The sequence below is a fragment of the Taurulus bubalis genome, assembly GCF_910589615.1.
Source record: "Taurulus bubalis genome assembly, chromosome: 13".
In the NCBI taxonomy this organism is placed as follows: Eukaryota; Metazoa; Chordata; class Actinopteri; order Perciformes; family Cottidae; genus Taurulus; species Taurulus bubalis.
The window spans coordinates 20,639,668-20,665,900 of record NC_136601.1 but is presented as its reverse complement, the minus strand read 5'-3'; the positions used below and the strand labels follow the sequence as shown (position 1 = coordinate 20,665,900).

Here is a 26,233-nt window from a genome sequence, read left to right as displayed (position 1 = left end):
CACTCCCGACGCTGAGAATTTAAGAGTCCCTCTTCACTTGCGGCTCTGACTCTCAGCTCGCTGCACAGACCTACGAGCCCCGGATACATGTGCGCGCCCCCCCCACCAAAAAAAAGCGCGCGCCACAGAATGAACCTGTCCGTATTTAGAGCTCCCCTCTCGTATCGAGGTGATACATTGGCTGCAGGAGTGGAGACATAGAAGGGGAGTAATGCGGTTCGATGAATGTGTGTGTGTGTGTGTGTGTGTGTGTGTGCGCGCATCCTGGCGGAGGAAAGATGACACATAAGCGTCGGATATGATCTGAAAATGAGCTTTTATTGTTCAACCACATGGGGGGGAAGTACAGGAAGCACTCCGATATATGCACAAATCGAGCAAAAAAGAACATCAACATCCTCCTCTTATTTTAGATAATTCCATAAATCTAATCCCATCACATACCTAATGGCATTTCATTTTGCACCACTTATTCCATCCCCTTCTCATCCCGAATGGACATCTATTTTACTTCCACTCAGCTCCTGTAGGAGCCAATAAAGCTGAAATGGTGACACCTAGTGGTCAGTCTGCAGGTGAGGCCAAAACTTAAGAGCTCATCCTCTCTGCAGATAGAGATCATAGTTCATATTCACAGCCACACAACTTCCTTGCTCCTCCACACACACACACACACACACACACACACACACACACACACACACACACACACTCTAAAACACGTGTTCACAACATCTGGCGGCTTGCAGATGGATACTGTGCAATTTCTTTAGATTTTGTCTAGTATTGAAATTGTGAAGTCATCCATCTGAAAACAGCAAGACAAGCAGTAATGTAAACAACCCCAAAACCCGTAATGTTAAGCTGCCTGTAGAGTCTAATATCACTGCAACATGGAGATGGAGGAGGAAGAGGAGGAGGAAGGGTAACAGCTGCTCTCTTGTGCCTGCGGTGAATATGACTCTTCGTCTTTCAAGTGTTCATCAAAGCTTGGAACAACAGAAAACAACACAAACAAAAAAAAACTTATTTTGGCTGCGTGTCTGAGAAACAGAGAGCTTTGCATGGATTTGCACAGCAGAGACTGGCAGCAGCTGACAGCAAACCAACAAAACTCTCCGTAAACCCACATGAGTTCCACCTGCAAGCGGAAAAACGGAGCTGACGTGTGCATGAGGGAAGGTGACCGGCAATACCTGAAGTGCACAAACTGCAGTAGATCCGTGTGCACTACCTGCACTGTGAGCACTTTGGGACTGCAAAGTCGATGACACGTCCAGGGACCCTTACACTGCATGTAGTTGTAATGTAAACACCTTATTTTTTATTATTTTAGGTATAAGAGGAATCTGCTCCGTGCACGTTCTGTCTGTCCGTGAAGGTTTTTAGGATTAAAACTGCAACAAAAAACACACAAAAGAGGCGATAGATACCGCATGTTGGATATAGTCCGCCTCACAGAACTAAAACAAATCAGACATAAAGCATTTCCAACCAGAGATACATTTGTTTTCCGGGTGAATGTAGTGGAGAATACTTGAGATGTAGAGAAAGAACGAGCCCTCCAGCCAGAAGGAGCAACTAGGGCAGTAGATACTGAGCTACTTCACTAACTACACTAGATGCACCTTAGCTGGAGGACCGTGAGCATTGTGGGAGGATTGATGTGCTGGATTACTTCCAACTCCTCCAGGCAAGACGCTCCCAGTCTGGAGCATCTGAAAACAGAACCAAAATCAATTAATAGTGTTGCAGACAAATATTGAAACCGATCCTACAACTCAATACAGAATGAATACTTTCTCTGCAGCCATGAGGCGGTTAAACGAATTAAAGGCGCACAAGCAGGGATGATTTCTTCTACACACATCTTCAAGCATTACAAACCTTGAAAAGTCCTCAAAACAATAAAATAAAACTTTGGAAAAGCAGAATAATTTCAGAATAAAAAAAAAAACTGGTTTGGAGGATCCGAGACTGGATATGGACACTTGATCCATCGCCACATGAAAACTTCAGATATTAAAAATAAATGACCATCTAATATGAATATTTAAAGAGCACTTATCGGGAAGTCTAAGTAAGATGTTTAATTAGTTCAATAGTCTTACACCTGATTAATAACCGTGATTATAGGCGTCAGATATATGAAGGAAATTTGTCATATTCCCTCTGAAATGTGGTAAGCATGCATCAAACTGGTCTGGAAATAATCAGGTCACATACATGCATTCAGTTCACCTTCCACCATTAAAAACCATACATCCCAGTTAAAAAACATAACACCCTTTAACCTCTTCAATGCATTCTATTGTAGTGTGCACGAAATCACAGGCTGTTCAAACATAACGGCCCATGCGCCCCCCCCCCTCCACACACACACACACACACACACACACACACACACACACACACACACACACACACAGTAAAATAGGAGCACAAAAAGTTACAATACATCTCATAATGCAGCCCCTCTCTCTCCTATAAGCTGTTATCTCTTATTCTGCAGACTATGGGATGTCGCAGAGCTCCATGAGGTCATACATGTGGTCTCAGCGCCTCTGTGTGCGCCAGCTTCAATAAAGTGGCGCCAACAGCGGCTTGCGATGCCACGATGAGCGTGTCGGCTCAATTAAATAATGATCTCAATCACATCCGCGTTTATTCGGTGACGTAACTAGTACACAAACAGCAGCTGGCGAGCGGCGGGTGGATGGATTTCTAACACTTTGCGGATTAATAAAATAGAGCCTGCGTGAGCGCAATGTGCCGCAGCAGCGACGCCATAACAAAAGACTCGAGCGGAATCAACTTTTGGTCAACTAAAAGTTATTGGGACGCCCGGAGGAACGGCATCGCATTCATTTTGAACATATACGGGTCATTAAAAAAACAAACAAAAAAACATTACAGATTAATGCACAATATATTTGTTTCTTTAACAAATCTGATAAAGAGGAATACGCACACAAACAAAACTTTTGAATATTACAACTTTTTGACGCGAAAGCAAAGCACTACAAGACCACGTGCGTTAATCTGTGTCGGAATAAAGAAAAGAAAACCCCCACTATTGACAGCCTACCTTTTGCCTTGAGGTTTATTCTACCGAGTGACTGCATCCTGCAGAAAACTCCCAATATTGCCCGCACGTACCTTGCTGCACGCAGATGTTGTACCCTCCGCAGTCCTCTTTGCGCCAACAAAAAGTTCTGTCATGCATGAAATTGTGAGAGCATCTTTTTCTGGTTGTTTTTCTCTTTGTGGGGGTGGGGAGAGGAACGCAGGCGACGCTATCGATGCGGATGTCGTCCGTAAAAGAAGAAGAAGAAGAAAAAAACCTCTTGCAAACACGTTACCATTCTTTTTTAAGCATTTAAAAATGAACCCCCTCCTCCTTCCCGGGGAGAACTTTTCCCTGCACATGGTCGTGGACTGCAGTTTTGCATCAACCCGCATGTCGCTCATCCATTCGGCGCTTTGCTGGTCAAAAGGAGCCCAGGAGGCTCGTGACCTCTAACCCCTGTGAAACCCTGCCCCCACGGAGGCTTCTGCTCCGGCTGCATGCACGTCCCTCCACCAGCCGCCTCATGTGCAGACAGACAGCACTCAATAGTAATGCCTTTTTTATGGCTGTTGTTGTTGTTGTTGAAACAGAGTTTTAAATCGTTGCACTGAGAGATGCGGAGACTTTCCTAAAGCATGGCACTTCGTCCACGGTGGGAACATGGACGCAGCGTTGCCTCACTTGCCTTCTTCCCCGAATGAACTTTAACCTACTTTCCAATACTGCCTTTTCTCTCTCTCTATAGGTTGTTTAAAGGGGAAAGAAAAATAAACTGCAGCTGCCCATTTTTTTTATATTATTCTTTCCCCAAGTGTGTCTTGTTCTCTTGGAGGAGGGTTGATTGTGGTCAGGAAGCTTTTGATTTTAATTGCAGAAAACTATATGGTAGATTTTTACATTATGATTTTCAATGCTGCATAACAAATAAAAAAAATGTCTGGTGGAGGAATAATGTGTTTTCTTTTGGTTTGAGTAAATTCGGGGATTATAGTTGACCTCCACACAGACAATGGCCCGGCAGCCCATTGAGCAGGCCTCATGGTGTATCCCTCCTGGTAGGCCGGAATGTGTCCCAGTGTTTTGAACTGGGCTTTTCAACTGGGAGGAGGGGTTATTTTTAGCAATATTCATTTGCATCACTGGATGAATACGCTCGGCAAGATGTGAGCGGTGACTCACTTATAGTCCACAATGATATTCTGGAGATAAAAGCTACGTTTCAACGTAAAGCTAAACAAACTCATTGTCGACGTCGTCGATCACGTAGCGTTGGAGTCTTGGTTAGAAGGTTTTCTTTCAAGCAGAATAAAAACTGGACCACATCGACTGACTTCGGAGATCTACATCTTGCAGAGAAATTACAGGCTGCAGCTAACTAAAGATTTTCATCATCAGTTTATCTTTTGACTAGTATTTGATTCATCATAATTTCCCAGAGCCCAACATTGTTTGTTTTGTCCAACTAACTAAAAGTGTTAACCGCTAAGCTTACAGTGCCGTTACATAGACTGTTCCTGGAGGTAAAGAAAGAACTTCCACGCTCAACAATATTCACATTTAGAGAACTGAAAACTCCTCTGAATTTTATAATTTGTTCCTTTACATATTACTTTTACAATAAATAGCACCAGCTGGGCCATAGATAAGAGTTTGAATATCTTTCACAGTATCATTACGCTCAAAGCAGGGAGACGACGTGCAGGACACTCCAGTCAGTTTGAGAGAGATTGCTTTGTGTCGAGAGTGAAACGGCACAGAGGTCAGTGAAGGCATCTTCTCAAGTCTCCACACTTCATGAGTCTGAGGAACCTGCAGCACAGGTCCGTCTGAAGAAAGGGGCGAGGGGGGAATTCATTTATCTGTAACTGACTTCTATTATAAATACGAATGGGTGATCTTGAAGATCAATAACAACACTGCTTCTTACAAATGTATACCTTTGTAAATATGAACTGTAGAATTGGATCCCAGGTCACTTAACAGTATCCCTGCTCTACTCGCAGGGTTTTTCAACCTTTTTTGAGCCGCGGCACATTTTCTACAATAAAAAAATGTTACAAAATGTCACATTGTAGCATAATATAGCATATATGGTAGGTAATTAGTGTGCTACCTACTGGCATGGAAGAGTATTTCATTACTAGGCCAGCCACTATATTGCAGGCTCAGACGCTCAACAATGGAAAATGATTTGCGGACACTAAATAATATGTATTTGGACCGATTAAGTAAAATTGGACATTTTCCCACAGCACACTGGTTTAAAATCCCTGAAAAGAGACGCCCGCCTCTGTGTCCACTGAACTGTCGAAGCCACACACAAATTTGCCATAAAGTTTTTATTTTCATGAATGCTTTCACACTTGTATCCTTTATAAAGTTATGTACACATTATTCGCTCCCATGGTAAATAAAGAAAAAATATCCAGAGTGTGGAAAGAGAAAAGGTAAGGGGGGGGAAAAAAGAAGAAAGAAAAAAGAAGGCAACAGAGTAAAAAAGTAAAGCACAACACGTATTTAAACAGAGAACTCTAAATCATGAAATATATACTGATCTGAAGGAATTTGCGTTGACGTCTACATAATATCGCCAGTGATTTATAAACTCATATTTAGAGGTAGGGTTATAGAAACATGAAATGCTTTGTTGATGCAGTTAATACAATTGATGCCAACAGCGCCCCCCGATGGGACCGCTGTGCACAGCACGCCATGACTGGGCTCAATTTAAATCATATTCTTGAGGATTTTTTGAAAATTAACGTTATTTTCTTTTACACAACAGTCAGATAATCTTGGATATTATTACACTTTTTTTTAATGCAACAATTTATCAGCAAGCTGTAAGTTCGTTTGTGCTCATATATATATATATATATATATATATATATATATATATATATATATATATATATATATATATATATATATATATATATATATATATATATATATATATATATATATATATATATAATTAATAATAATATAATTAATAATTACTCTTGTGTAAATGGGGTAAGTCCGATGCATTGATGTAGTTTTGAAAAAACTGGTTTTCACATTAAATAATCACAAAGGAGTTGATCATCAACAGATTTTTTTTTTTTTTAAGAAACTCAAACACACTTTCAGAAAGCGTTCTCTCATAAACGGTGACATGACGGTGCACTGTGTGCAGGACTTCAGTCTATTTGTGCATAATGTACCACATTCACAGCAGAGTCCGCAAATTATGTATTGATCCGTAAAGGCCTGATGATAACCATGTGACTATTTGGTGCAGTGTACCAAATAGTGATTAAAAAAAAAAAAAAAACAGAAGCTAATAGCCACAACTGGGTGCAGTCTGTTAAAATATATATTCGCACTCGCATTATCACCTTCGAGCATAATGGTGACAGAGCTACACTACACTAGGCGTGGAGCTGAGAAATTAACTGGTGATGCATTTGGGACTTGAAATGTACATCTTTAACCTATTTCATATTGACTTTGGTTTAAAAAAACATAATAATTCTGGAATTTCACAGGATCATTACGATCCGTTAAATGTCTTTAAATAAGGCAACGTTCACTACAAGGGAGCACACTGCAATTCATTATGAATTAACGTTTGTGTGGCACCACCCGATGAAATTGTTCAGTTTAAAAATCTAGTTTTCCATTGTGAAAACCAGGTCGCAGTCCCCGTTCAAGTTTGAACATATAGGTACGTCAAGTTCAGGCATGCATTCAAGCCACTGCTGTGTATTTTAAACAGTCGAATAAAATATATCTCGTCGAGGAAGGGAAGAGAAAGAGAACACAGCATTTGCAAACTCAAATCCCATGAGGTATATACTATAGACTGTGCGCTCAGACAACACATATCTTGAAATCCCTAAAATGCCATTTCAGTGACAATGGCCGAAGTAAGGCAAGTATTTATTTTTAAGAAATGCAACTAATCGGCGATGCGCGTGAGGAACTCGATCGATTCAGTGCTCGTCAGCCAAAGCAACCTAATGTTTTAAAAAAAAAGGACGTGCTTTCTGATGCATCAAAAGGCATGTGACGGGGTATTCTATTCAAATGTATTATTGTAAATCAGATCAATAGACTTTGTATTCTTTGGTGTTAAGAGTAAACAACTGCATGGATCTAGTTCGTCAAATCAATGTCCAGTACCGTCTGCCCAATTCTCAAATCCAGCATAGCAGATGTTCACCAAAACGAGGGAATTTATTCAAGAAAAAGCACTTCCTGCTAAAAGTTAGTATGAAGAGTCTTCGGCATGTCCACTCGTTTTAAATGACGCCTCATGCTCTTTTAATAAATTTACAGTGCAACATACTTTTTGGTGCATCTTCATGGGCAACACCGCCGCGCAAAAGGCAATATCATTTCTAGCGTTGTGCGCCGCTTATGCCGTCAGGGAGAAATGCCTCATACTTTAAAACCCATGAATTCATCGTTGGTTAAATCATTGTTTCAAATGAATGGGTCCTATCTGTGCTCAATGTGTGAGAATGAGATCAATTGGTACATCCTGGCTGTCCATGTTAGCGCTGAACGGATGGCTGGTACCCTGCAGCGTTATCTGATGCCTTGCTTCTATTTCAGTCACGTAAGCCTCGCCTAAAAAAAAAATTAAAAAAAAAAAAAAAAAATCACAGCGCAATTAATTGATTCCTCTATGGTTTTGATTTCCCCTTCCTGTGCCAGCTAATGCGTCGGCGAGTACAGCACTGCAGGATCATTTGTGACCTCTGTAACCTCACGCAATGCAACCTTAAGGCCTACCATCAACACATTAAATCACCAAAAAATTACTTTGTGCTGACCTGGCCAAAATGATCCACGTGTCTCTCTGCCAAAGCCGTATTTCTGAAGATCTATTAAGTCCCTGTACAACACGACAGCTTTACAATAAGGCAATAAACCAAACCTATGCAATTAGTTAGACTAAACAAAGTTCAGAAAGAAGGGTTACTGGGTGTCCTAAACTGTTTACCAGGAAGATACATTAGAAAAATAATGCATGTATATATGCTTCTCCGCAGCTTCTCTATCTCTAAAATATAGACACGTCTCTGAGAAAGACTTTCAAGAACGCACGTTGACTGTGAAGGGAGGGGGGGGCATTTTAGTACGGTCTCCGTCAACAACAATGAATGTGGAAAGGTAACAGTTTAAGGTCCAACATTACAAGAACGGACTAAAATGCATTTCATCATCACCAAAGAAGAAGCACTATGGTTTAAATAACAGTTCTTGGCCCACTCAAGTTGCTGGATGGAAATCACCTCCACATCCATACTAAAGAAAGAAAAAAAGAAAGTGAAGGAAGTAATCTTTGCTTTTTTTCCTATATTTTGTGGTTAATATTACATTTTAATGAAGCATGTCTTTTAGACTCTCTCTTAGCCTTTTGCTGCTCCAGCCACCACCTATACATCTACCACCTGATGGGAGCAGTCGCCCCTGCCGCCTTAAGCTTCCTCCGGTGCTGCAGGCCTCTTCAGGTCCCGGATCTGCTTAATCAGATAGTTCTTCTCGTCGCAGAACTGCTCATCCTCCGACCGGTCGGTCTGGAAGTGGCCCAGGAACTCCACGAGTTTGGCCTGGTTCTTCAGCAGAATGTCCAGCACGGGCTGAGTCTTGTTGGGGTTTGCAACGAATACCTTTTGAAAAAGGAAGAGAGATGATTGGCAATTTGAAAAGTTTCATCCTAAAACGAGTCTCTTAAAAACAAAGCAGCATTTCACGTATAGTTGCACTGATGATACACACCTTGAACACATGGAACGCTTCAAACTGGATGTTTCGGCTGTTGTCTCTTAGCAAGTTCATCATCAGCTTCAAGTTCTCCGCCCGACTGATGTATTTTGTCATGACACTGAAGTTGTGTCTATCCAGCAGAAGTTCCCCGAGGAGCTGAAAAACAATATGCAATTACAACAAAGTTGTTTCTGTATGACCTTGAAAGCTCAAAAGAAGTGATTTGGAGCAGGTGGAGCTTCTACCTTCAAAGACTGTCGCTTGGTGACGTAGTTCTCAGAATGCAGGAGCTTCTCGTACTCTGTAAACACCTGGAAGACACGTTGCAAGTATATTAATAAGCAAAGCATAAGCCTTTGTTTGATTAAAGATCAAAAACACACAGGAGGCTCACCTTGTCATAATTGTTCTCCAGGAAATCTGCACACATAATCTTGTGTCTTGTGAGGAGATCCTGAGAGGCAACAGAAGAGACCAAAGTATTAGAGACAAACTGTTGGGATGAAGGTGCTGGAAACTGGCAAAAAAAAACAGCACTGTACCTTGAATGAGGCGAAAGCGTCTGAGGCGATGTCAAAGGTTGAGAGCTCCACATAACCGAAGAAGCAGTAGAAGTCTTCAGAGAAGAGCACTGTCCGCGCCAAAGGCTCGTGACGCAGGCACTCTCTCAGCATCATCCCACAGTTCAGAGCCACTTCTGGACTCTCATATCTGCACAGGTTAACACATGGCAGGCCAAGTCAATTCAAGCCTCATCAGAATTGAATATAGGCTTATAGGTACACAAACCTATAAGCTTATACTTATAGGTTATAACACAAACACTGTAGATGTAACAAACAAAAACAGCAACAAACTGAAGCCTTTTAAACACTACTATTGAGGCATTGAATTTGGATTTGTACTGATGAGCATACATACACTTCGAGGTCTCATTTTCCATGGTGAGATAAGACAGCTGGCCAAATGAGGACAATTAAACACGCAGCCAAAAAGGGAACCGCTAGCAGAATAGTCATTTTCAGCATCAATGTCAGGTGTTGATGTCCATCTCTGACAAACCAGAACTGGATGGTCCGCTTTAGAGACGTGACATTTTGGATCAAAGTTCAAAAACACGGCAAGTTGTGAAGATATCATTTGATCCACCGACCACAATGCAACGCAGCCGTAAAACATGTGGCTCTTCGAGTTAGGCAGACACTGTTTTTTCTAGAGCTGTAAAACCAGCACTGCTATCACTCTCTTCATCAACATGCGTTACCCACAGGTGAATGCAACAAGTTCACGCTCGTTCTTCTGGGAGTTGTTGAAACACATAATGTGGAAAATCACGTGGCAGGTTGAGCAAAGTGATACGGATTAAAAAGTGTTTGAAACGTGCCTAAAACTAAATTAAATCTTAAGAGTATCTAAGGTTGGACTTACCTTTAGTAGATGTAATTGTACATATAAAGCACTCACATATATCATGGATCAAACACTGAGATCCTGTGGGCTGAAAAGATGAACTTACCCTTTAAGCAGCATGAAGAGGATCTGTTGTTGTGTAGAGATGTATTCTACCGTGGGTGTGCGGCTGCCAATCTGACGTCTCACAATATTGCTGAACAAATGAACCACATCCTTCTTCCCCTGTTAAAAAAAAAAAAAGTACATGGTGGTAAACGGCTGACTGGGTGCTGATGATATGCAAAGACTTTTTTTTCTTTGGGCATCGATGTTAAAATCACGCCCTGATCATTAGGTGTCGGCGCTAAAAGACCAATACTTTATACACAGATACAGTGCATTTTGCCCACCTCAAAATCAATCCTCTGCAGGTTGGCAATGAGAGCAATGAGGAGGTTGGTGTTGTACAGCTCTTGTGCAAGCTGAGCCACCGCTTCGGTTTGAGGCTCCTTGTCACCTGTTCCACTAAGTACATCCTTCAGGGAGGCCAGGTTCTTGGACACCTCCTCTGAGACCTGAATTGTGGAAAAGAGTGACTGCTACCGTCAGATGGGGATTTGGATAAAAGTTAAATAAATAAAAATCAAGTACGAGATAGTCCATAGCCGACCTTTTCACACTTTTTGCTGTCTCCAGCATCCATCTTTTCCATGTAGGCCACATTCTCTTTCAAACTCCTCACTATGTCAGCTGGGCTCTTCTGAGACTTCCCAAAAGGAAAAGGCATGACTGGACGCTGGTAATCCAAGCCCAAAAAACACAAAACAGGTCAGGTCACGATTATATGCAAGCAACCCAACTTCCTGTACCTCTTTGCATCAGGAAATGGCTGAAAAGCGCTCACCTGAAGGAAGTAACAAGACGGCCAAATAAGTTTAACCGCCGGATCTTCAAAGTTAAACTGCTGCGTTAACCTACAGTGTTAAAGACCATGACAGCACGCGCAGCTAGCTAACACCGCTAACCTTACTTTAGTTTCCAAAGATAATGCGGGTAGATTAGCGCGAAAGTAACACTTTTACGATACGTGTCGCCCTCGGTTACTAGTTTCTCAAAGTTAGCATTAGTCCAGGGCGAATAAAACGCGAACTTTCTCCCCAGGAACGAGGATGTAACGGAGAACGAGACGCCAACAATGTCAACGTTGGAGCCAATGTTCAGCAGCAAAGTTGAGCTAGCTTGTGACCTAGTTAGCGGTAGCAAGAAGCAAGAAAAAGCAGCGTCGGTCGGTCGGTAGGCGGACAGCGAGGGACGTCACCGTGGAAAACACACGCCACACACCGCTGAAACACCCAGGTGAAGCTGTCAGGACTCACCGAGGAGGGATCTGGTTCTGAAGCTGAAGGAGGCTCGGCGGCTAAAGGTTAGCTAGCGGGCTAGCAAGTTGTCCCCACTTTCTTTCCCTCCGTAGCGCTGCTACTTTGAAACGTCTGTGTCGTTGTCTGTAGCCGTCTAACTGTAACTACAAGTGGCTCAAAGGGACGACCTTCATAGCGGTGCTGGTTCCTACGAAGCTCTCTCCTCGTGACCGTCTGTCACCTAACTTGCTAGCTGCCTAGTTGCACAGAGAGAGTTGTTGGGCTGGCCCGTCTGACAACTTCATTTCCCTGTTCTCTTCTGCTGAAACTCTCGTCCTCTCCTCATCCCGGGGACACTGGGCGGGTATGTTTTGCTTTACAAAATGACTGCCACCGCCGTTGGCCAATCACTTTAACCGAGGCCAAGTCATGGGAACTCCCTCTGCGTTGTAGGTGCGCATGTTTCGGGGCTCTCAGATTCCCCGCGGGTGGACAGTTAGCGAAGCCCCTCCAGCCGGACGGCCCTGTAACAGTAAACAAGTGCTCCTATATTCTCCAGAAACGACTAGGCAAGATGTTTTTTAAATGTGTTATGCTTTGAGACAGACTTATGTATCCTCTGAATGTAATTTTTCTATTTGTTTTATTGTATTTCCGTATATGTATACCTATTAGCATTAGGTGTATTAGTAGTAATCTTCCTTATAATAATGCTCTTCACTTAGAGCTGTCGGTTTAGACCTGGCCATGCACTGCAATGGCAAGTAAAATTGTGCTGCAATCGTTGTACAACTGCCCGAGGCTTTTGATACCATTGATCACAATGATGTGAAATAAGCTGTTTTCTTCATTGGTTTTGATTGATCTTCCGGTTCATTTATATCTTTGTGGTAGAGTTCAAACTTTTGCTGCCAATGGCTTCAGGGTTTTCCACAGGGACCAATTTTATGTCCTCTGCTGATTACTCTATATAATAACTACCATAGTAAAAATAATATGTATTATCCATGTTGGTACTGCAATGTCCATATTCATGCTGTCACCTGTTCAGCCCATGACCGGATTTAACCTCCATCCATCCGTTTTAAACCGCTTATCCGGGGTCGGGTCGCGGTGGCAGCAGGTTCAGCAGGCCGACCCAGGCTTCTCTCTCACCCGCAACACTTTCCAGCTCATTCTGGGGGACCCCGAGGCGTTCCAAGGCCAGCCGGGAGATATAATCCCAGCGTGTCCTTGGTCTTCCCCGTGGCCTCCTACCAGTTGGACGTGCCTGGAAAACCTCTAATGGACCTGTTAAGGCCAAAACTTTTGGGCAGATAGGCCCCTAATGACCACAACACCCTCTCTGGATTGTGTGCGCACATTCAAGTACAGATAACACAGAGGACTACAACTAAATAGTATTATTAGTTTCATGAATATGTGATAAATGAGCACATACATAAATAAGAGCCTTGAGATTAGGTATTACTGGGAAAGCACCCACAAGTTACAGCTTGTAACCCTGAAATTAACTCTTTTAAAAAATTAAAATCTGACATAACACAAGTTTTTGTCGAACTCTTTATAATCTGCATCAACATGGCCTGCCGGTATAGCGCTACATCAACAATAAAGCCATTCCCATGAGGCATTTGTTTAAAGCACCTTTCGTCTCCCTCACACTCGGGACCTCCTGCGTCTTTTTCGCCATTGAGGCTATTTCGACGTGGTCTTTTATTTTGAAAGCCCCGCCCGGAAGTCGCGCTGTCTCGAGCGCTGTAGCTAGCTTGATGCTAGTGTGAAAAAGCTCACGATCACTTCTGAAGGACGGAAAGAAACACAGCCACTGCCCGCAACACTTTCCCCATCTTCCCCACCGTCTCGGCGCCGTGAGATAGTGTGAGCAGGTAAGATGTGAGCTGTGCACCGGCGGCGGGACGACCTCCGCGGGGTTGTGTGGCCTTATTGTCGTCTCGAGCCGTTGCTGTTGGCGCACGAGCCGAGCGGCTCCCTTCGCAGGGACACATCACGTATGGCGCTCTTTACTTCGAAACGGTTTGCGAAGACCCGCGCCTGTCATGACAATTTCCCACATTTAAAGGGCAATATTCGCCGTTTTTTTCGGTTTCTAGCCGAGAACATAATGTCGAAGTGTGATATTTTTCTTCCCCCGACCTTTATATCCACACATGAAGAGGCCTTGGGGGGATTTTCAGGGCGTTGAGATGTTTGAAATTTGTTTTCAGTTATAGCTGAGTTAGTTTGGTGGGGAAATACACACATACACACACACACCCCCTTCAATTCAAAACTTTGCAGGATATATTTTGTTGCACTTTTTCACGTTTTCCCCCCCTTCGCCGTTGGCACAAATCGACCACGACGCCGCCGTGTGATACGGGATTGTTCTCCGTAAGCGTTTATTGTGAAAACCAGACGTTAAAATAACGGACATTTGCTGTTATTTACACAGACAGGGTTGTGCGTTTGCGCCGCGGATGAGCCGCCGCAGTGAAACCCCGGCCTTGCTGTGGAGGCTGTCTCTATCAGGCGTCGCAGCACACGGCTTTTGTGATTTAAGAAAATAAAAAAGAAACACCCAGTTTCGTTTGTGGACTGTTAAGGATGAAGTACATGCTCTTTTATTTCACCCCTTGTGTTTAATACACCCGTGGCGCCTGCAGCGCGTCGTGGAGAAATCGAGCAGCTCTCTGCAAATGACAGCACACATTCGCAGATTTGATCTCCTCGCCTACGTTAAACAACACAGTGATGGATTTGCAACCGATCTTGCATCGTTGTTAAGAAAAATGTGTTTTAACATACACATACAAAAGGTTTAATACAATAAAATAAATAATAAATGCAGCTGAAATGATGCAATATTCAAATCATCTCAGCTCCTGGTGATGTGTTTGTGTGTGTGTTTGTCCTCTTTGTTAATCACAACATGCACTACAGTCAAATAGTACATATTTCCACCGATTCATATTTATTTAGAGAATTGGATGGTTTCAGGTTGGGGCAAACGAGATGTAACTAGACTATTGGAGCAGACTGTGTATGCAAAAAATAGAAAACATGTTGCATCATTTGCAGACGAAACACTCATTGGTGGGGGGTTGCCTGTAATTGGAAGAAGCCCCTATGTGTGAGGTAAACTGATCTGTCTCTGCTGTATCTCTTGTTTAGTCTGATTTATACCTGGGTTGACTGTCGGTGAAACATACACAGGATCTCACAAAATTCTGATGTTGGTCAGCGTTTTTTACAACACACTCTGTGGATTTGAGTAGTCCCACCACAGGCCAACAGAAAGTCTTCATAGCTCAGTGGACCACAATGAAGTGGGTTCAGAAGTTGCCAAAGTGTCAAGCTGTAGTGCTGTAACAAATGTGTTGGCTCCCTCCCCCAGTGTGTGATCCATCTGAGGCGTTGCTGGCCGTCATGTTTGTAGAACACAGGATTTTTCTTTGGTGACTTTCATTGCTCCACTTTGAGTTACTTGGAGTAGTAATTTAGTAGCTGTAATGGCTCCCTACTCTAGAGTTTTATTATTTCAAAATACTCGCATTGAGTTGGTGAAAGAGTTAGATTTTCCAGAGTAGAGTTTACTCTTCAATAATTCAACCTGTGAGGGATGCTTCAACAATGTTAATACCTGGTTATGGACACATTAATAACTGATTGATCACTCTGTCATCATGTCACTGTTACCTCGTCATTCCTTCTTATCTCCTGTTGCCAATGACTCTGGGCATCACCGACGTATTGTATTAATTTCAAAAGTCTGATGGCGTCCAGTTTGAATCAGATATGAACTGCGATTATGAGCAAGCTGTATGACGAGTGCATTAATGTATATGAAAGCTGTTCTACTGACATTACAGAGGACATGGCCCGGCAGAGTTATTGTATGACTGACGTTTTTACAATAGTCTTTAACTGCTTTGACGATCTCTATGAAAAAGGATCTATCAGCCTGTGTAAAGTGAAGCTGTCTTGTCGTTCTCGCTTTAACAATTTTTTTCTTTTTTTCCTTCCATCAGAGACTTGGTAAAAAAAAAAAGAAGCCTTTTGTCATGTCAGGGCAGAAGAAAGGAGCCGCAGCGCGGCTGCTGAAATGTGCCTTCTGCAGAACCAACCGGGACAAGGAGTGTGGGCAGCTGATATTGTCGGACGGCCAGAAGGTGGCAGCCCACCACAAGTGCATGGTGAGGAGAGCACACTGCTCTCAGCCTTTGTAGCCTGTGATCCTCCTAGACTAAAGCATGCTTACTCCCAACCATCATCACTTAATGCAGCGTAGTGAACAATTCAGCCCAAAAGACACTTGGGATTTTGTGTTTTTGCTGTTGTTTCACTTGTATTTAAGCCTACTAAAGGTCTGCATTTCGTAAAGCAAGCAGGTTTAAAAAGAAAAGCAAAATTCGAGCAGAATGAAGTGATTTATCTCCTGTAAATTACTCTTGAACGGCCCCAATGTGTCTTCTGTCCCCTGGGTGAGCCTGACCTCCAGGTTGAGAAAACACTGCTCGAAGGCCTCTGACATACCATTTTCAGATTTTTACAATAATTACATCACTGTGAAATCTGTTCAGATGCTGTGGCATCTATCAGTGTGGAAAGTGGTGCATCAGCAGTGGTCATGAGGGAAATTAAAATGCAGATATTTCACTTCTCATCCTCCATAATAAAAGACTGCACAAACCAATTTACATTTTTCTGTTAATAAATGTCCCATGCAGCTTTTCTCCTCTGCCCTGGTCACATCTCACTCAGACAGCGAAAACATCGGAGGGTTTTCCATTGAGGATGTGAAAAAGGAGATCAAGAGGGGGAATAAATTGGTGAGTGCCCCTCTGTTAGAATTTCTAAAGTGGAAACCTTAAATGTATTTCAATTAAAGTGTGTGTGTGTGTGTGTGTGTGCGTGTGCGTGCGCATCCTGGCGGAGGAAAGATGACACATAGGTGTCGGATATGATCTGAAAATGTGTGTGTGTGTGTATACAGAACGTCTATTCACGTTTACAGAGAAAGTGTTGTTACTAGCTAGTAGCATTACAGCGGATCCCTCTCATGATTTATCGCATGTTTAATTTGGGAATATCAGCTTTTTCCATCTAGTAGGATCTAGAATTCAACATGATTTGCATGAACAGCTTGCGGCTCATTTCTCAATCTGACAAACTATCAGAAGACGACATGCTGCCTTTGAATGTATTATTTTTTATGTGAATCTTCGAGGAGCCTGACACTAAAATGCAATTTAAACTAATTTACAGCATGTCTAATTTAATTTGCATTTACATTGATCTAAATGAATATCCCTGTCACAGATTATATTTTCGTTACTTTATTATCGTGGTTCTGGCTCTTGCTCATCCCATGATATTATATGAACACTATTCTGGAAAAGATTACCCATATATTTACAGGTGCAGTGTTTATTTATACACGTATCTCCATGTGCGATGTTAATTTCTATACCTATTTATTTGTTTTTACTGTCATCCACTACGGCCTACATATACATGTTTTTCTTTTATGGTAAAGTCTATGTTGAAGAATGTTTTTTAGATGCTAACAAATGATATATATATCTTTGTGGAAATTTAAGAATGTTCTAATGATATTTCACAGCCTTTTATTATTTATCTTTCTCTGCTGTTTTTGTTCTGTTTGATATATTTATATGCATTTCAGACATCGGTGTCTGTCAGAAAATCCTATTCAGACCCACATCTTAAAATCGTTTCACATTACTAATTGACAGAGCATATTACTAGTTGTCAGCTTAATATCAAAGCTTGTGGCTGTGCTTGGCCTGTTATTTTTTCCTCCTGAAGATGTCTGTCCGTTTGCTTCCCCGTCAGATGTGTTCCTCGTGCCACCGGCCGGGTGCCACCATCGGCTGTGACGTGAAGACGTGCCGGAGGACGTATCACTATTACTGCGCTTTGAAAGACAAAGCCCAGATCAAAGAGAATCCCTCACAAGGGATTTACCTGTAAGTCACTCTGCCTTTGCTGCCGCACAAACCTACGGTGAACAAAAAAGATATTCTTCCCTCCTGTTGGATTCAATTAAAATGTATTTGTTTTGCTCCCGAACATAGTGTTTACTGTCGCAAACACCGGGATGCCTCTCATGATGGCATTCAAGGTAAAGCATGAACATCTGTTACAGCTCTATATGCTCCCGGATTCTTTTCTTGGATCGTTCATGAACAGAAAAGTTTGTCCTAATCACGACTGTCTGTTTGTCGTCAGATGAAGAGGGAGCTGTGGCCTGTGACTCGGACTCGTCGCCTCCACAAAGTAGGGGAAGAGAAAAGGTTGAGAAAAGCCGAGCCAGGGCCGGATCCCGCGGCCAATCGGAAGACGGCCGCTCCACTTCCTCGCAGGCCGCAGACGAGGAGAGCTCCTCCCACGTAAGCGATCTGTGCGGCTGACTGCGGTGGTCTGTCGGCTGTGTTGCGGCCTCTGTTTTTATGAGCGTTGCCGTCCGTGTGTTCCAGCGGGACCGGTCACCTCTCCGGGCCAGCGTGGGAGACGGCGGCCAGCGCTGCGGCTTCTGTCATGCTGGCGAGGAAGAGAACGAGACGAGGGGCATGCTTCACACCGACAACTCCAAAAAGGTGGCTGCACACTACAAGTGCATGGTAAGATGGTCGCGAGTGCGTGTTCGTGTGTGTGGTGGAAGGTCCGTTTTTTTTAATACCGCGCATGTGCATTCACAGTACTGCCACATTTCTCTCTCTGCCATTTGTGATCCCTCGCAGCTTTTTTCATCGGGGACGGTGCAGCTGACCACCACGTCGAGGGCTGAATTTGGAAACTTTGACGTGAAGACGGTCATCCAGGAAATCAAAAGGGGGAAAAGAATGGTAGGAAGATGTGTATGACTTCTAAACCGTCTAAAGAGTTTCCGAAAAGCAGCTTCTAATTTTTGAAAAATAAAATGTTTTTCCAGAAATGCACCCTCTGCACTCAGTTGGGCGCCACCATTGGGTGTGAAATCAAGGCGTGCGTGAAGACCTACCACTATCACTGCGGCCTGCAGGACAAAGCCAAGTACATTGAAAACATGGCGCGTGGCATCTACAAGTGAGCTCAGCCTTTGCTTTGCATATTTCTTTTTACATGGAGATTTTCTCTGTCTATTTCCAGTAGTTGCAAACCACACGCTAATTTGCTCTTTGATGTTAAGTTTTGCATACAATCATCAGGTTGCAAAAAGTCTTTTTAAGCTTTAAAAATATTTAGGCTGTTATTTTACACATGTGACAGTATGATAGATGTTTATCTTGTACACCTGAAGAAAACCGAAGACATGGTCGTCCTCGGCTGGATCACAAAGCTAATTAATGCCGTTTAGAGACTGCTTTTGTGGATTATAATTTCCTGTAAAGAAAGTTCTGTTTAGATTTGGTGTCACTCGACAAAATGCATTGAGTGTATCTGGACGATTTATCTACAGACAATTTTTATTTTTTATTGTAAATTGTTCATAGTTCACATCTAGGTTACTTAACTTGCAGTCCTCCTTTTCCCTGACTTCAGTCCGTTTCTTGTGTATTGAATATGTTTGGCTTAAACAAAAGTTTAAACCACGTCAGACTGTTAAAGTGAGCGCTGGTTTTTGCGTTGAACTAATAATGTCTTGGCTATCATTGTAGTTTGATACTTACAAGCTCTGTGTGTGTGCGTGTGTGTATTTTTTAAAGACTTTACTGCAAGAACCACAGTGGCAACGAGGAGAGGGATGAAGAAGACGAGGAGCGAGAGAATCGCAGTAGACAGAGGGCAGCAAACAACCATGGAGAAACGCCGTCAACGCAAGTGAATGGCAACTAGGTGCGTTATTAGTGCACACAAACTATTTCTAACACGTAACATGTCAAACATGAGGCGTCGGTGTTTTCCTACAGCAGCAATATCATGTGCAGCATAACCGTTATATTATTTAGTTCCTTCTGGACACTAGTGTCATTATTATGTCTCATACACTTAATATTTATAATACTTTTAAATGTTCTTGTTTTTAATCTTATGTTGGACTTTACTCTTATTGCTATTCTGTTTTGCACTGGCATCAGTATTACTTCTTCACTTAAAACGTACAGCTCTATTATTTATTTGTATTCTTTTTTTCTGTTGTAATCTTTCATCAATCTGGCACAATAATTTCCTTCGTGATGAATACAGTTCTATGTCATAATATCTGAATAAACAGTTAACGTTTCACCGATGCCGTTCCGACAGGTCTGTCTGGATGTGGCGCGGGGCAAAACCAGAAGAACTCGAAGACGAGGGACAGATATTTTTTTACATTAAGTCGTGGTCTACAAGCTCCCACGAGTCCTTTCTCTCCACGGTTTCTCCCGGTAAACGGACGCGACGTCCCAGTGTGCGCCGGGTGTCGTCTACATGTGAAACCCTGTGTTGACTCGCCCGGATGAGCCGCTCACAGACCGGTGGAACCCTGCAGAGCCCGGACTGCTGCAGGATCCCGGAAAGCCACGGCTACTCTTTCCCAGGAGTCGGCGACGGGCTCACTTTCAAATAAATGTATTGTTTCCGCGAGTAAAAGCCGATGGACTGATCTTCTGATTGTCGCCCACTGCCCCCTCAAATTACATGACACACACTTGCTGAAACAGATGCATTCTGGTTCTCCCTTCGCTTCTCAAGGACTCACTTTTAAGAGGGGTCTGTTTGTTACTAGTCTCTCTATCAAGTTGTGCAGTTTGATTACCTTGTTTCTGTAATCACGTCTTAAGAATACTCTTTTCATGTTAGCCTTTCCTTCTTGATATGTAATATTTTGCTACTGTATTATCATCATGAGTCATTTTTGAATATCTGGATTTCAGTCAGTCGCAATGACAAGTTTCGCCAGCATGCACTTGGATTTTCCCTCACTGTTCAAGGTGGTACTTTTTTTTGATTTAGCAACCGAAGGGCAATGTAGAGCTCTTTAGCGGAGTTGGCCTGACTTAATTTGATGTACTGTTACCTGTATCTCTACAAATGTACCCATGAATGATCGGAAATAGAAAAATATTTTTATTTTACATACTTACCGAGTGAGTCTTTTATTTTTAAAGTGTCTGCAGGGCACAAGAAACACAAGAGCAGAAACACAAGAGCAGTACTCGTGGCCGGTCCCAGGATGTTAAAGGTGAAAACCTCTGCCGAGGTTTGAAGAGTGAGGAATGTCACACGAGCTCGGTGTCATAAATTTCACAGCAAGGCCTCACCTGTTCCTGCTCCTGCAAACCACTTTGTATGGAGGAGTTTGGGCATTTCATTGATATAGACTGTCAAATGTATTGCAATGTAATAGGTCACCATTAGGTCCACGCTATAATATATAGAAACCTTGATTAGGATGCCGTTGGTAAAGGGGTTGACAGGTTATAGTAAAGCCTCGATGTTGATGTGGTTTGTCAAATCATGACCATATAAGGCTGCTTTCACATTTATAGTCAAATCTGAGATGAACAGGTGAGACTTTGAGGGTATTACAAATGTGGTGAACCTGCAGATTTACCAATGTTACATAATTCTTCCTGGAAACACTTAGACCTAGACAGTAATGACAGACCCTGAATGTATACAAGGACAAAATATACAGAATTTACATTTGTTTTCTGTATTTTACAGCTCAGTTCTAGTGCGTTATGCTGTGTTCCTATTCCATTCTACTCTAAATACCAACTATACAACTCCAAGTATGTACTGTTTTGTACTAAGGCAAATGATGTAATCCGTAAACGTCATTAGTTAAATTGTAATTTCAGAGTGCCACTGCCCGTTTTACTTAACGAAAACAAAGTAAAAATGTTCCAAAGCAAAACTTTGGATATTTGTTCATTTTAACCCTCTATTCTGCTCATTTCAGGCTGCTTTCTGTCAAGAGGGTTATGGGATACTGTTCTTCTTTAGGTCTTGAGTGACTGATGTTGGCCATGAATCCATTCTTGTTGGAGTGGGTCCGATTCTCTCCATTTAAGTGCTCCTTCTTGGACACCATGTACCCGGAAATTATGTTGTTTTTGTTTTGATCTACCTCAGTTGTGACCCTGAAAACATCCATCAGAACAACCAGCTTCATGATTCACAAGCGGATGTCATCCAAAACTCTGCTGCAGGTATGAGTACATATACTTGGCAGTGGACTCCATCTTACAAATTCTATTAATTGTAATAGATAATACAGGAGTGCATTGGTGCAAATATGATGGAATACACATTGAATGATGAATGTAACGGGTTTCTTTATATACGACGTAGATGGATATGTACAATATCTGCATGTACACATGTCAGTTTACAGTATAGTCAGTATATACAACTGCTTAGATTTATATGTGTCAGTAATAGTACATATTACAAAAACTGTGCGATAACGAGGTGAGAGAGCCTTTGCAGTCAAAGCTCCAAGACTTTAGACGGACCTGCCTGATGAGATCAGGGCTCCAAACTATATCTCGTCTTAAAAATAACTTTTAAATACAACTTTAAAAAAAAGTAATTTCAATAGTTTTATGCCATTTTAGTTTGTTTTACCATCTGCGTTCTATATGTGTTTGGTTTTGTATTCTCTTGTTGTAATCTGTGTTAATTGTGTTACTTTTTTATTTTATTTATTTTTTACTATAAAGCACTTTATACCTGTATTTTGAAAGGTGCTATATAATAAAGTTTTTGTTTTGATTATAGAAGTATACGGATTACCAGATTCCCCTGTGCACGGCCATCCCACTGCACTCACACATTCTAATCAGACACTCAAAAGAGGAGGGTTTGAGACACATTTTATCCAATCACTTGCATGATCAGATTCGGTTGCTGATATATTTATTTGTTCTTGGCCCAAACGTTATGTACATATAAGCTATAACTCCCCACTTGTATCTGCCATCTAGATGCACAACGCGTGCTCATGTTTTGTAACAACTGTAGTATGTCCCCATGGTTGCCGAAAGTCCCCAGTCCCTCCCAAAGGTAAAGAGCCTGACCTACACATATTCCCGAGGAACAGTTTAAGTTTAACAACTCAAATGTTAACAGCAGCCCTTACAGCTTTAGGACAAGAGAACAACCCGAAATACTCACTGCAACCGCTAAGCTAGCGGAAGCTAGCTAACGCTAACCGTGCAGTAATCCATCTCCATTCATTTAGCGCTAACCGCTAAACTAGCGCCTAAACAGCACTGTAGTGGCAGCTGTCTGTTTGAAATATTGAAAATATATAATTATGAAATATATAATAAATATTATATAAAATACATATATAAAATATTATTATATAAAATATATTATAATATATATATATATATATAATTAAAAAAACATACTGTATATATATATATATGAAATAGTCCATATGTATTTACAATAAATCACCTCTAATAATAATAATGCATTTATTTGTATTGCACTTTTCATTCAAAAGAATGAAATGTGCAAGTAAAAAGAAAACATGGTTCAAACAAATTATAATAAAAAAGGAATAGCTGACTGATTTAACACGAGAGTGCTCTAGCTTTTTTCTTAGCAAGGTCACAGGAGACTGATTCAGTATTCACAATATATCTTTTTGATATTATTCACTATATATCTTTTTATATTCATCTTTTTTATATTTATCTTGTTTACTGTATAGTGTCTATAAGTACAAAGAGCTAAATGAAACTGGAGTCAAATTCCATGTATTTGTAAATTTACATGGCCATTAAAGTTGTTTCTGATTCTGATACTAATGAGGTGTTTTACTCACTGACCCATGGCAGTCCTAAATCCCCAAAGTGCATTTACTTGATGACATGTAAACAGTGTGAATTGAAATATGTGGGTGTAACCATTTCAGTTAGATTCACCCAACATGGTGAAGGAGGGGACCTGGAGGGTCTTCACACTACTGCCCCCAAAAAGCTGTAAACCTAGGGGAAACACTGTAGTTCATATTAGTTCTACCCTCTGATTCCAGTTTATTTATTGTGTGGTCTTTCTCAGCTGACATTCATTTCTTAAGACTCTTTAGTTACACGTATAACCATCTGATACTAGCCTAGAGTTAAGCATATTCATCTAGCAAACTATACCTACATTGGAGTGTTACAATAGCCAGTATCATTTTATTCCATGTGTCCATCCAGGCAAATTGGTGGATCCAAATGTTATTAAAAAAAACATATTTGATGTAATAATGTATGGGTATTTTTCCCATAGTAGGCCACTGACTGGTCGATACGTGTGATGCATTGAGTGGGTAACGCGCCGTGTATTGAGTGGGCCGGTCTGACAGTAAGGCCCAATCCCAATCTCCACCCTTAAGGACTCACAGACTTTGAGGCGCGCTCCCGTGGAGTCCCTTGAGGGTTTAGGGGTGTCCCATTGTCACATCGTCGAGTGCTTGAGTCTCTGGCAGACATTTTGACCCCTTTATCAACCCTTTCCGTAAATCAGCATTAGATGCCGACTTTGCTCAAGGGAACTACCCACAGTTCATAGCAATGTGACGTTAAACACGCAGTCGAAGAATGGAGACGTAAAAATAAATAAAAAAGGTTAACAAAGAGGCACGTGGGTGTTTAACCCGATAAAATACATTTACACTACAACATTACGGATGAAAGGTGGAACATAAAAACACATGAAATCAGAGGAATGGAAGCGGAAATTATATATCAAATATTTATTTACATTCAAACATTTTGTTTTGACAAAAACAAGTAAATAGATCATTTAAAACGACTTCTCATCTCGTAAGGAAGACGTTCCAATCTGTGAATTAAAAAGTATAAAATAAATACACAATTGTACACAATATTTGTTTATGTAGTCACGTGATATGTTGCAGCAAAGTGCTGACCCATTCATATTTGCACCATCAAGCCCTCACAGCCTCTCACACTCAACCACTTAGCAGGTGACAGTAAATCCCTGAGGGTTCAGAGTTTAGGGTTTAGGATTGGGCCTAACTTTTTCCCCCAGTCCGTCCCTGGCCCAAGGTCAAGACAATGAGGAGCAGGGTAAACGTTTGTAATAATAATAATAATAATAATAATAATACATTTAATTTATATAGCGCTTTTCCAGATGCTCAAAGACGCTTGACAGAGACAAAACAGAACAAAACAAAAATATAGAAACAAAACAAACAATCCCAAAAAAATAAAATAAGAAAAAAAAAAGAAGAAGCTGCAGCAGAATTAGTCCTGCAGTGGAGGGTAGGGAGCAGGGGTTAACAGGTGGAGGGTAGGGAGCAGGGGTTAACAGGTGGAGGGTAGGGAGCAGGGGTTAACAGGTGGAGGGTGGAGGGTAGGGAGCAGGGGTTAACAGGTGGAGGGTAGGGAGCAGGGGTTAACAGGTGGAGGGTAGGGAGCAGGGGTTAACAGGTGGAGGGTGGAGGGTAGGGAGCAGGGGTTAACAGGTGGAGGGTGGAGGGTAGGGAGCAGGGGTTAACAGGTGGAGGCTAGGGAGCAGGGGTTAGCAGGTGGAGGGTAGGGAGCAGGGGTTAACAGGTGGAGGGTAGGGAGCAGGGGTTAACAGGTGGAGGGTAGGGAGCAGGGGTTAGCAGGTGGAGGGTAGGGAGCAGGGGTTAACAGGTGGAGGGTAGGGAGCAGGGGTTAGCAGGTGAAGGGTAGGGAGCAGGGGTTAGCAGGTGAAGGCGAGTTTGAAGAGGTGTGTTTTGAGGGCTTGCTTAAATGACAATAGGGTGGGAGCTTGACGAATGTGGATGGGGAGGGCGTTCCAGAGGGGAGGTGCAGCAGCTGAAAAGGCCCTGTCACCCCAGGTCCGACGCTTGGTCTTGATGGTCTTCAGAGTGTTCAAATTGGCAGACCTGAGGCAACGGGTAGGGGCGTGAAGGGGGAGGAGGTCTGAAAGGTAGGGAGGGACCAGATTGTTTAAGGCTTTGTAAGTGGTGAGTAAGATTTTAAAGTCAATCCTGTATTTGACCGGGAGCCAGTGGAGGTTGCGTAGGACCGGGGTGATGTGGACATAGCGGCAGGTGGAGGTGAGCAGTCGAGCGGCAGAGTTCTGAACATACTGAAGTTTGTTGATGATTTTGTTGGGGGAGCCGTAGAGGATGCTGTTGCAATAATCAAGTCTAGATGTTATGAGGGCATGGATGAGAATTTCAGTGGTGGCAGAGGACAAGGAGGGCCGGAGGCGAGCAATGTTCCTGAGGTGAAAGAAGTGATTTTTGGTGATGTGGTTGGCGTGGGGTAGGAAAGAGAGGGTGGGTCGAGAATGATGCCGAGGTTGCGGACCTGGGTGGAGGGGGTGACGATGGAGCCATCAATGTTCAGAGAGAAGGTCTGGGCTGAGCGGGTGAGGGAGTTAGGGCCGATGATGAGCATTTCAGATTTATTGCAATTGAGTTTAAGAAAATTCTGCTGCATCCAGGATTTTATATCAGTGAGACAGGAGGTGAGAGTGGAGTGGGTGACTGAGGTGATGGTCTTAGAGGAGAAATAGAGTTGGGTGTCGTCAGCGTAGCAATGGAAATCAAGACGACGAATGATTTGTCCAAGAGGGAGGATGTAAATGATGAAGAGAAGGGGACCAAGCACGGAACCTTGGGAGACACCGTGGGCCACTGGGGAGGTGGAGGATTTGCAGTCATTTATGGCAATGAATTGATGTCGGT

The 26,233-nt window shown here is 42.4% G+C and overlaps 2 protein-coding genes across 2 annotated transcripts; one reads left to right on the top strand and one right to left on the bottom strand.

Moving 5' to 3' along the window:
* Positions 1 to 6,122: 6,122 nt before the first annotated feature.
* cab39l1 (calcium binding protein 39, like 1) lies at positions 6,123 to 11,726 on the bottom strand. Its single transcript, XM_079229205.1, has 9 exons — positions 11,602 to 11,726; positions 10,896 to 11,021; positions 10,636 to 10,800; positions 10,350 to 10,468; positions 9,376 to 9,544; positions 9,228 to 9,287; positions 9,079 to 9,144; positions 8,846 to 8,989; positions 6,123 to 8,736 (listed from the first exon to the last, which is right to left on the bottom strand). Exons 2-9 carry the CDS (start codon positions 11,010 to 11,012, stop codon positions 8,545 to 8,547), a joined length of 1,032 nt encoding a protein of 343 aa, XP_079085331.1. The 5' UTR covers positions 11,013 to 11,021; positions 11,602 to 11,726; the 3' UTR covers positions 6,123 to 8,544.
* A 1,639-nt stretch (positions 11,727 to 13,365) lies between these two features.
* Positions 13,366 to 20,606, top strand: phf6 (PHD finger protein 6). The gene is made up of 11 exons (XM_079229011.1): positions 13,366 to 13,472; positions 15,615 to 15,779; positions 16,314 to 16,415; positions 17,443 to 17,576; positions 17,685 to 17,731; positions 17,839 to 17,999; positions 18,087 to 18,230; positions 18,351 to 18,455; positions 18,542 to 18,675; positions 19,296 to 19,425; positions 19,834 to 20,606. Exons 2-10 carry the CDS (start codon positions 15,648 to 15,650, stop codon positions 19,423 to 19,425), a joined length of 1,089 nt encoding a protein of 362 aa, XP_079085137.1. The 5' UTR covers positions 13,366 to 13,472; positions 15,615 to 15,647; the 3' UTR covers positions 19,834 to 20,606.
* Positions 20,607 to 26,233: the final 5,627 nt, after the last annotated feature.

What these genes read in the sequence shown, in the direction of transcription:
- cab39l1 (XM_079229205.1), bottom strand. Translation starts at nt 11,012, where the DNA reads ATGCCTTTTCCTTTTGGGAAGTCTCAGAAGAGCCCAGCTGACATAGTG. An exon ending in TGGAGAACAATTATGACAAG is followed by an intron (nt 9,145 to 9,227) that starts GTGAGCCTCCTG and finishes CGTGTCTTCCAG; the next exon opens with GTGTTTACAGAGTACGAGAA. An exon ending in CCAAGCGACAGTCTTTGAAG is followed by an intron (nt 8,990 to 9,078) that starts GTAGAAGCTCCA and finishes ATTGTTTTTCAG; the next exon opens with CTCCTCGGGGAACTTCTGCT.
- phf6 (XM_079229011.1), top strand. Translation starts at nt 15,648, where the DNA reads ATGTCAGGGCAGAAGAAAGGAGCCGCAGCGCGGCTGCTGAAATGTGCC. An exon ending in CTGCACACTACAAGTGCATG is followed by an intron (nt 18,231 to 18,350) that starts GTAAGATGGTCG and finishes GATCCCTCGCAG; the next exon opens with CTTTTTTCATCGGGGACGGT. An exon ending in TCAAAAGGGGGAAAAGAATG is followed by an intron (nt 18,456 to 18,541) that starts GTAGGAAGATGT and finishes ATGTTTTTCCAG; the next exon opens with AAATGCACCCTCTGCACTCA.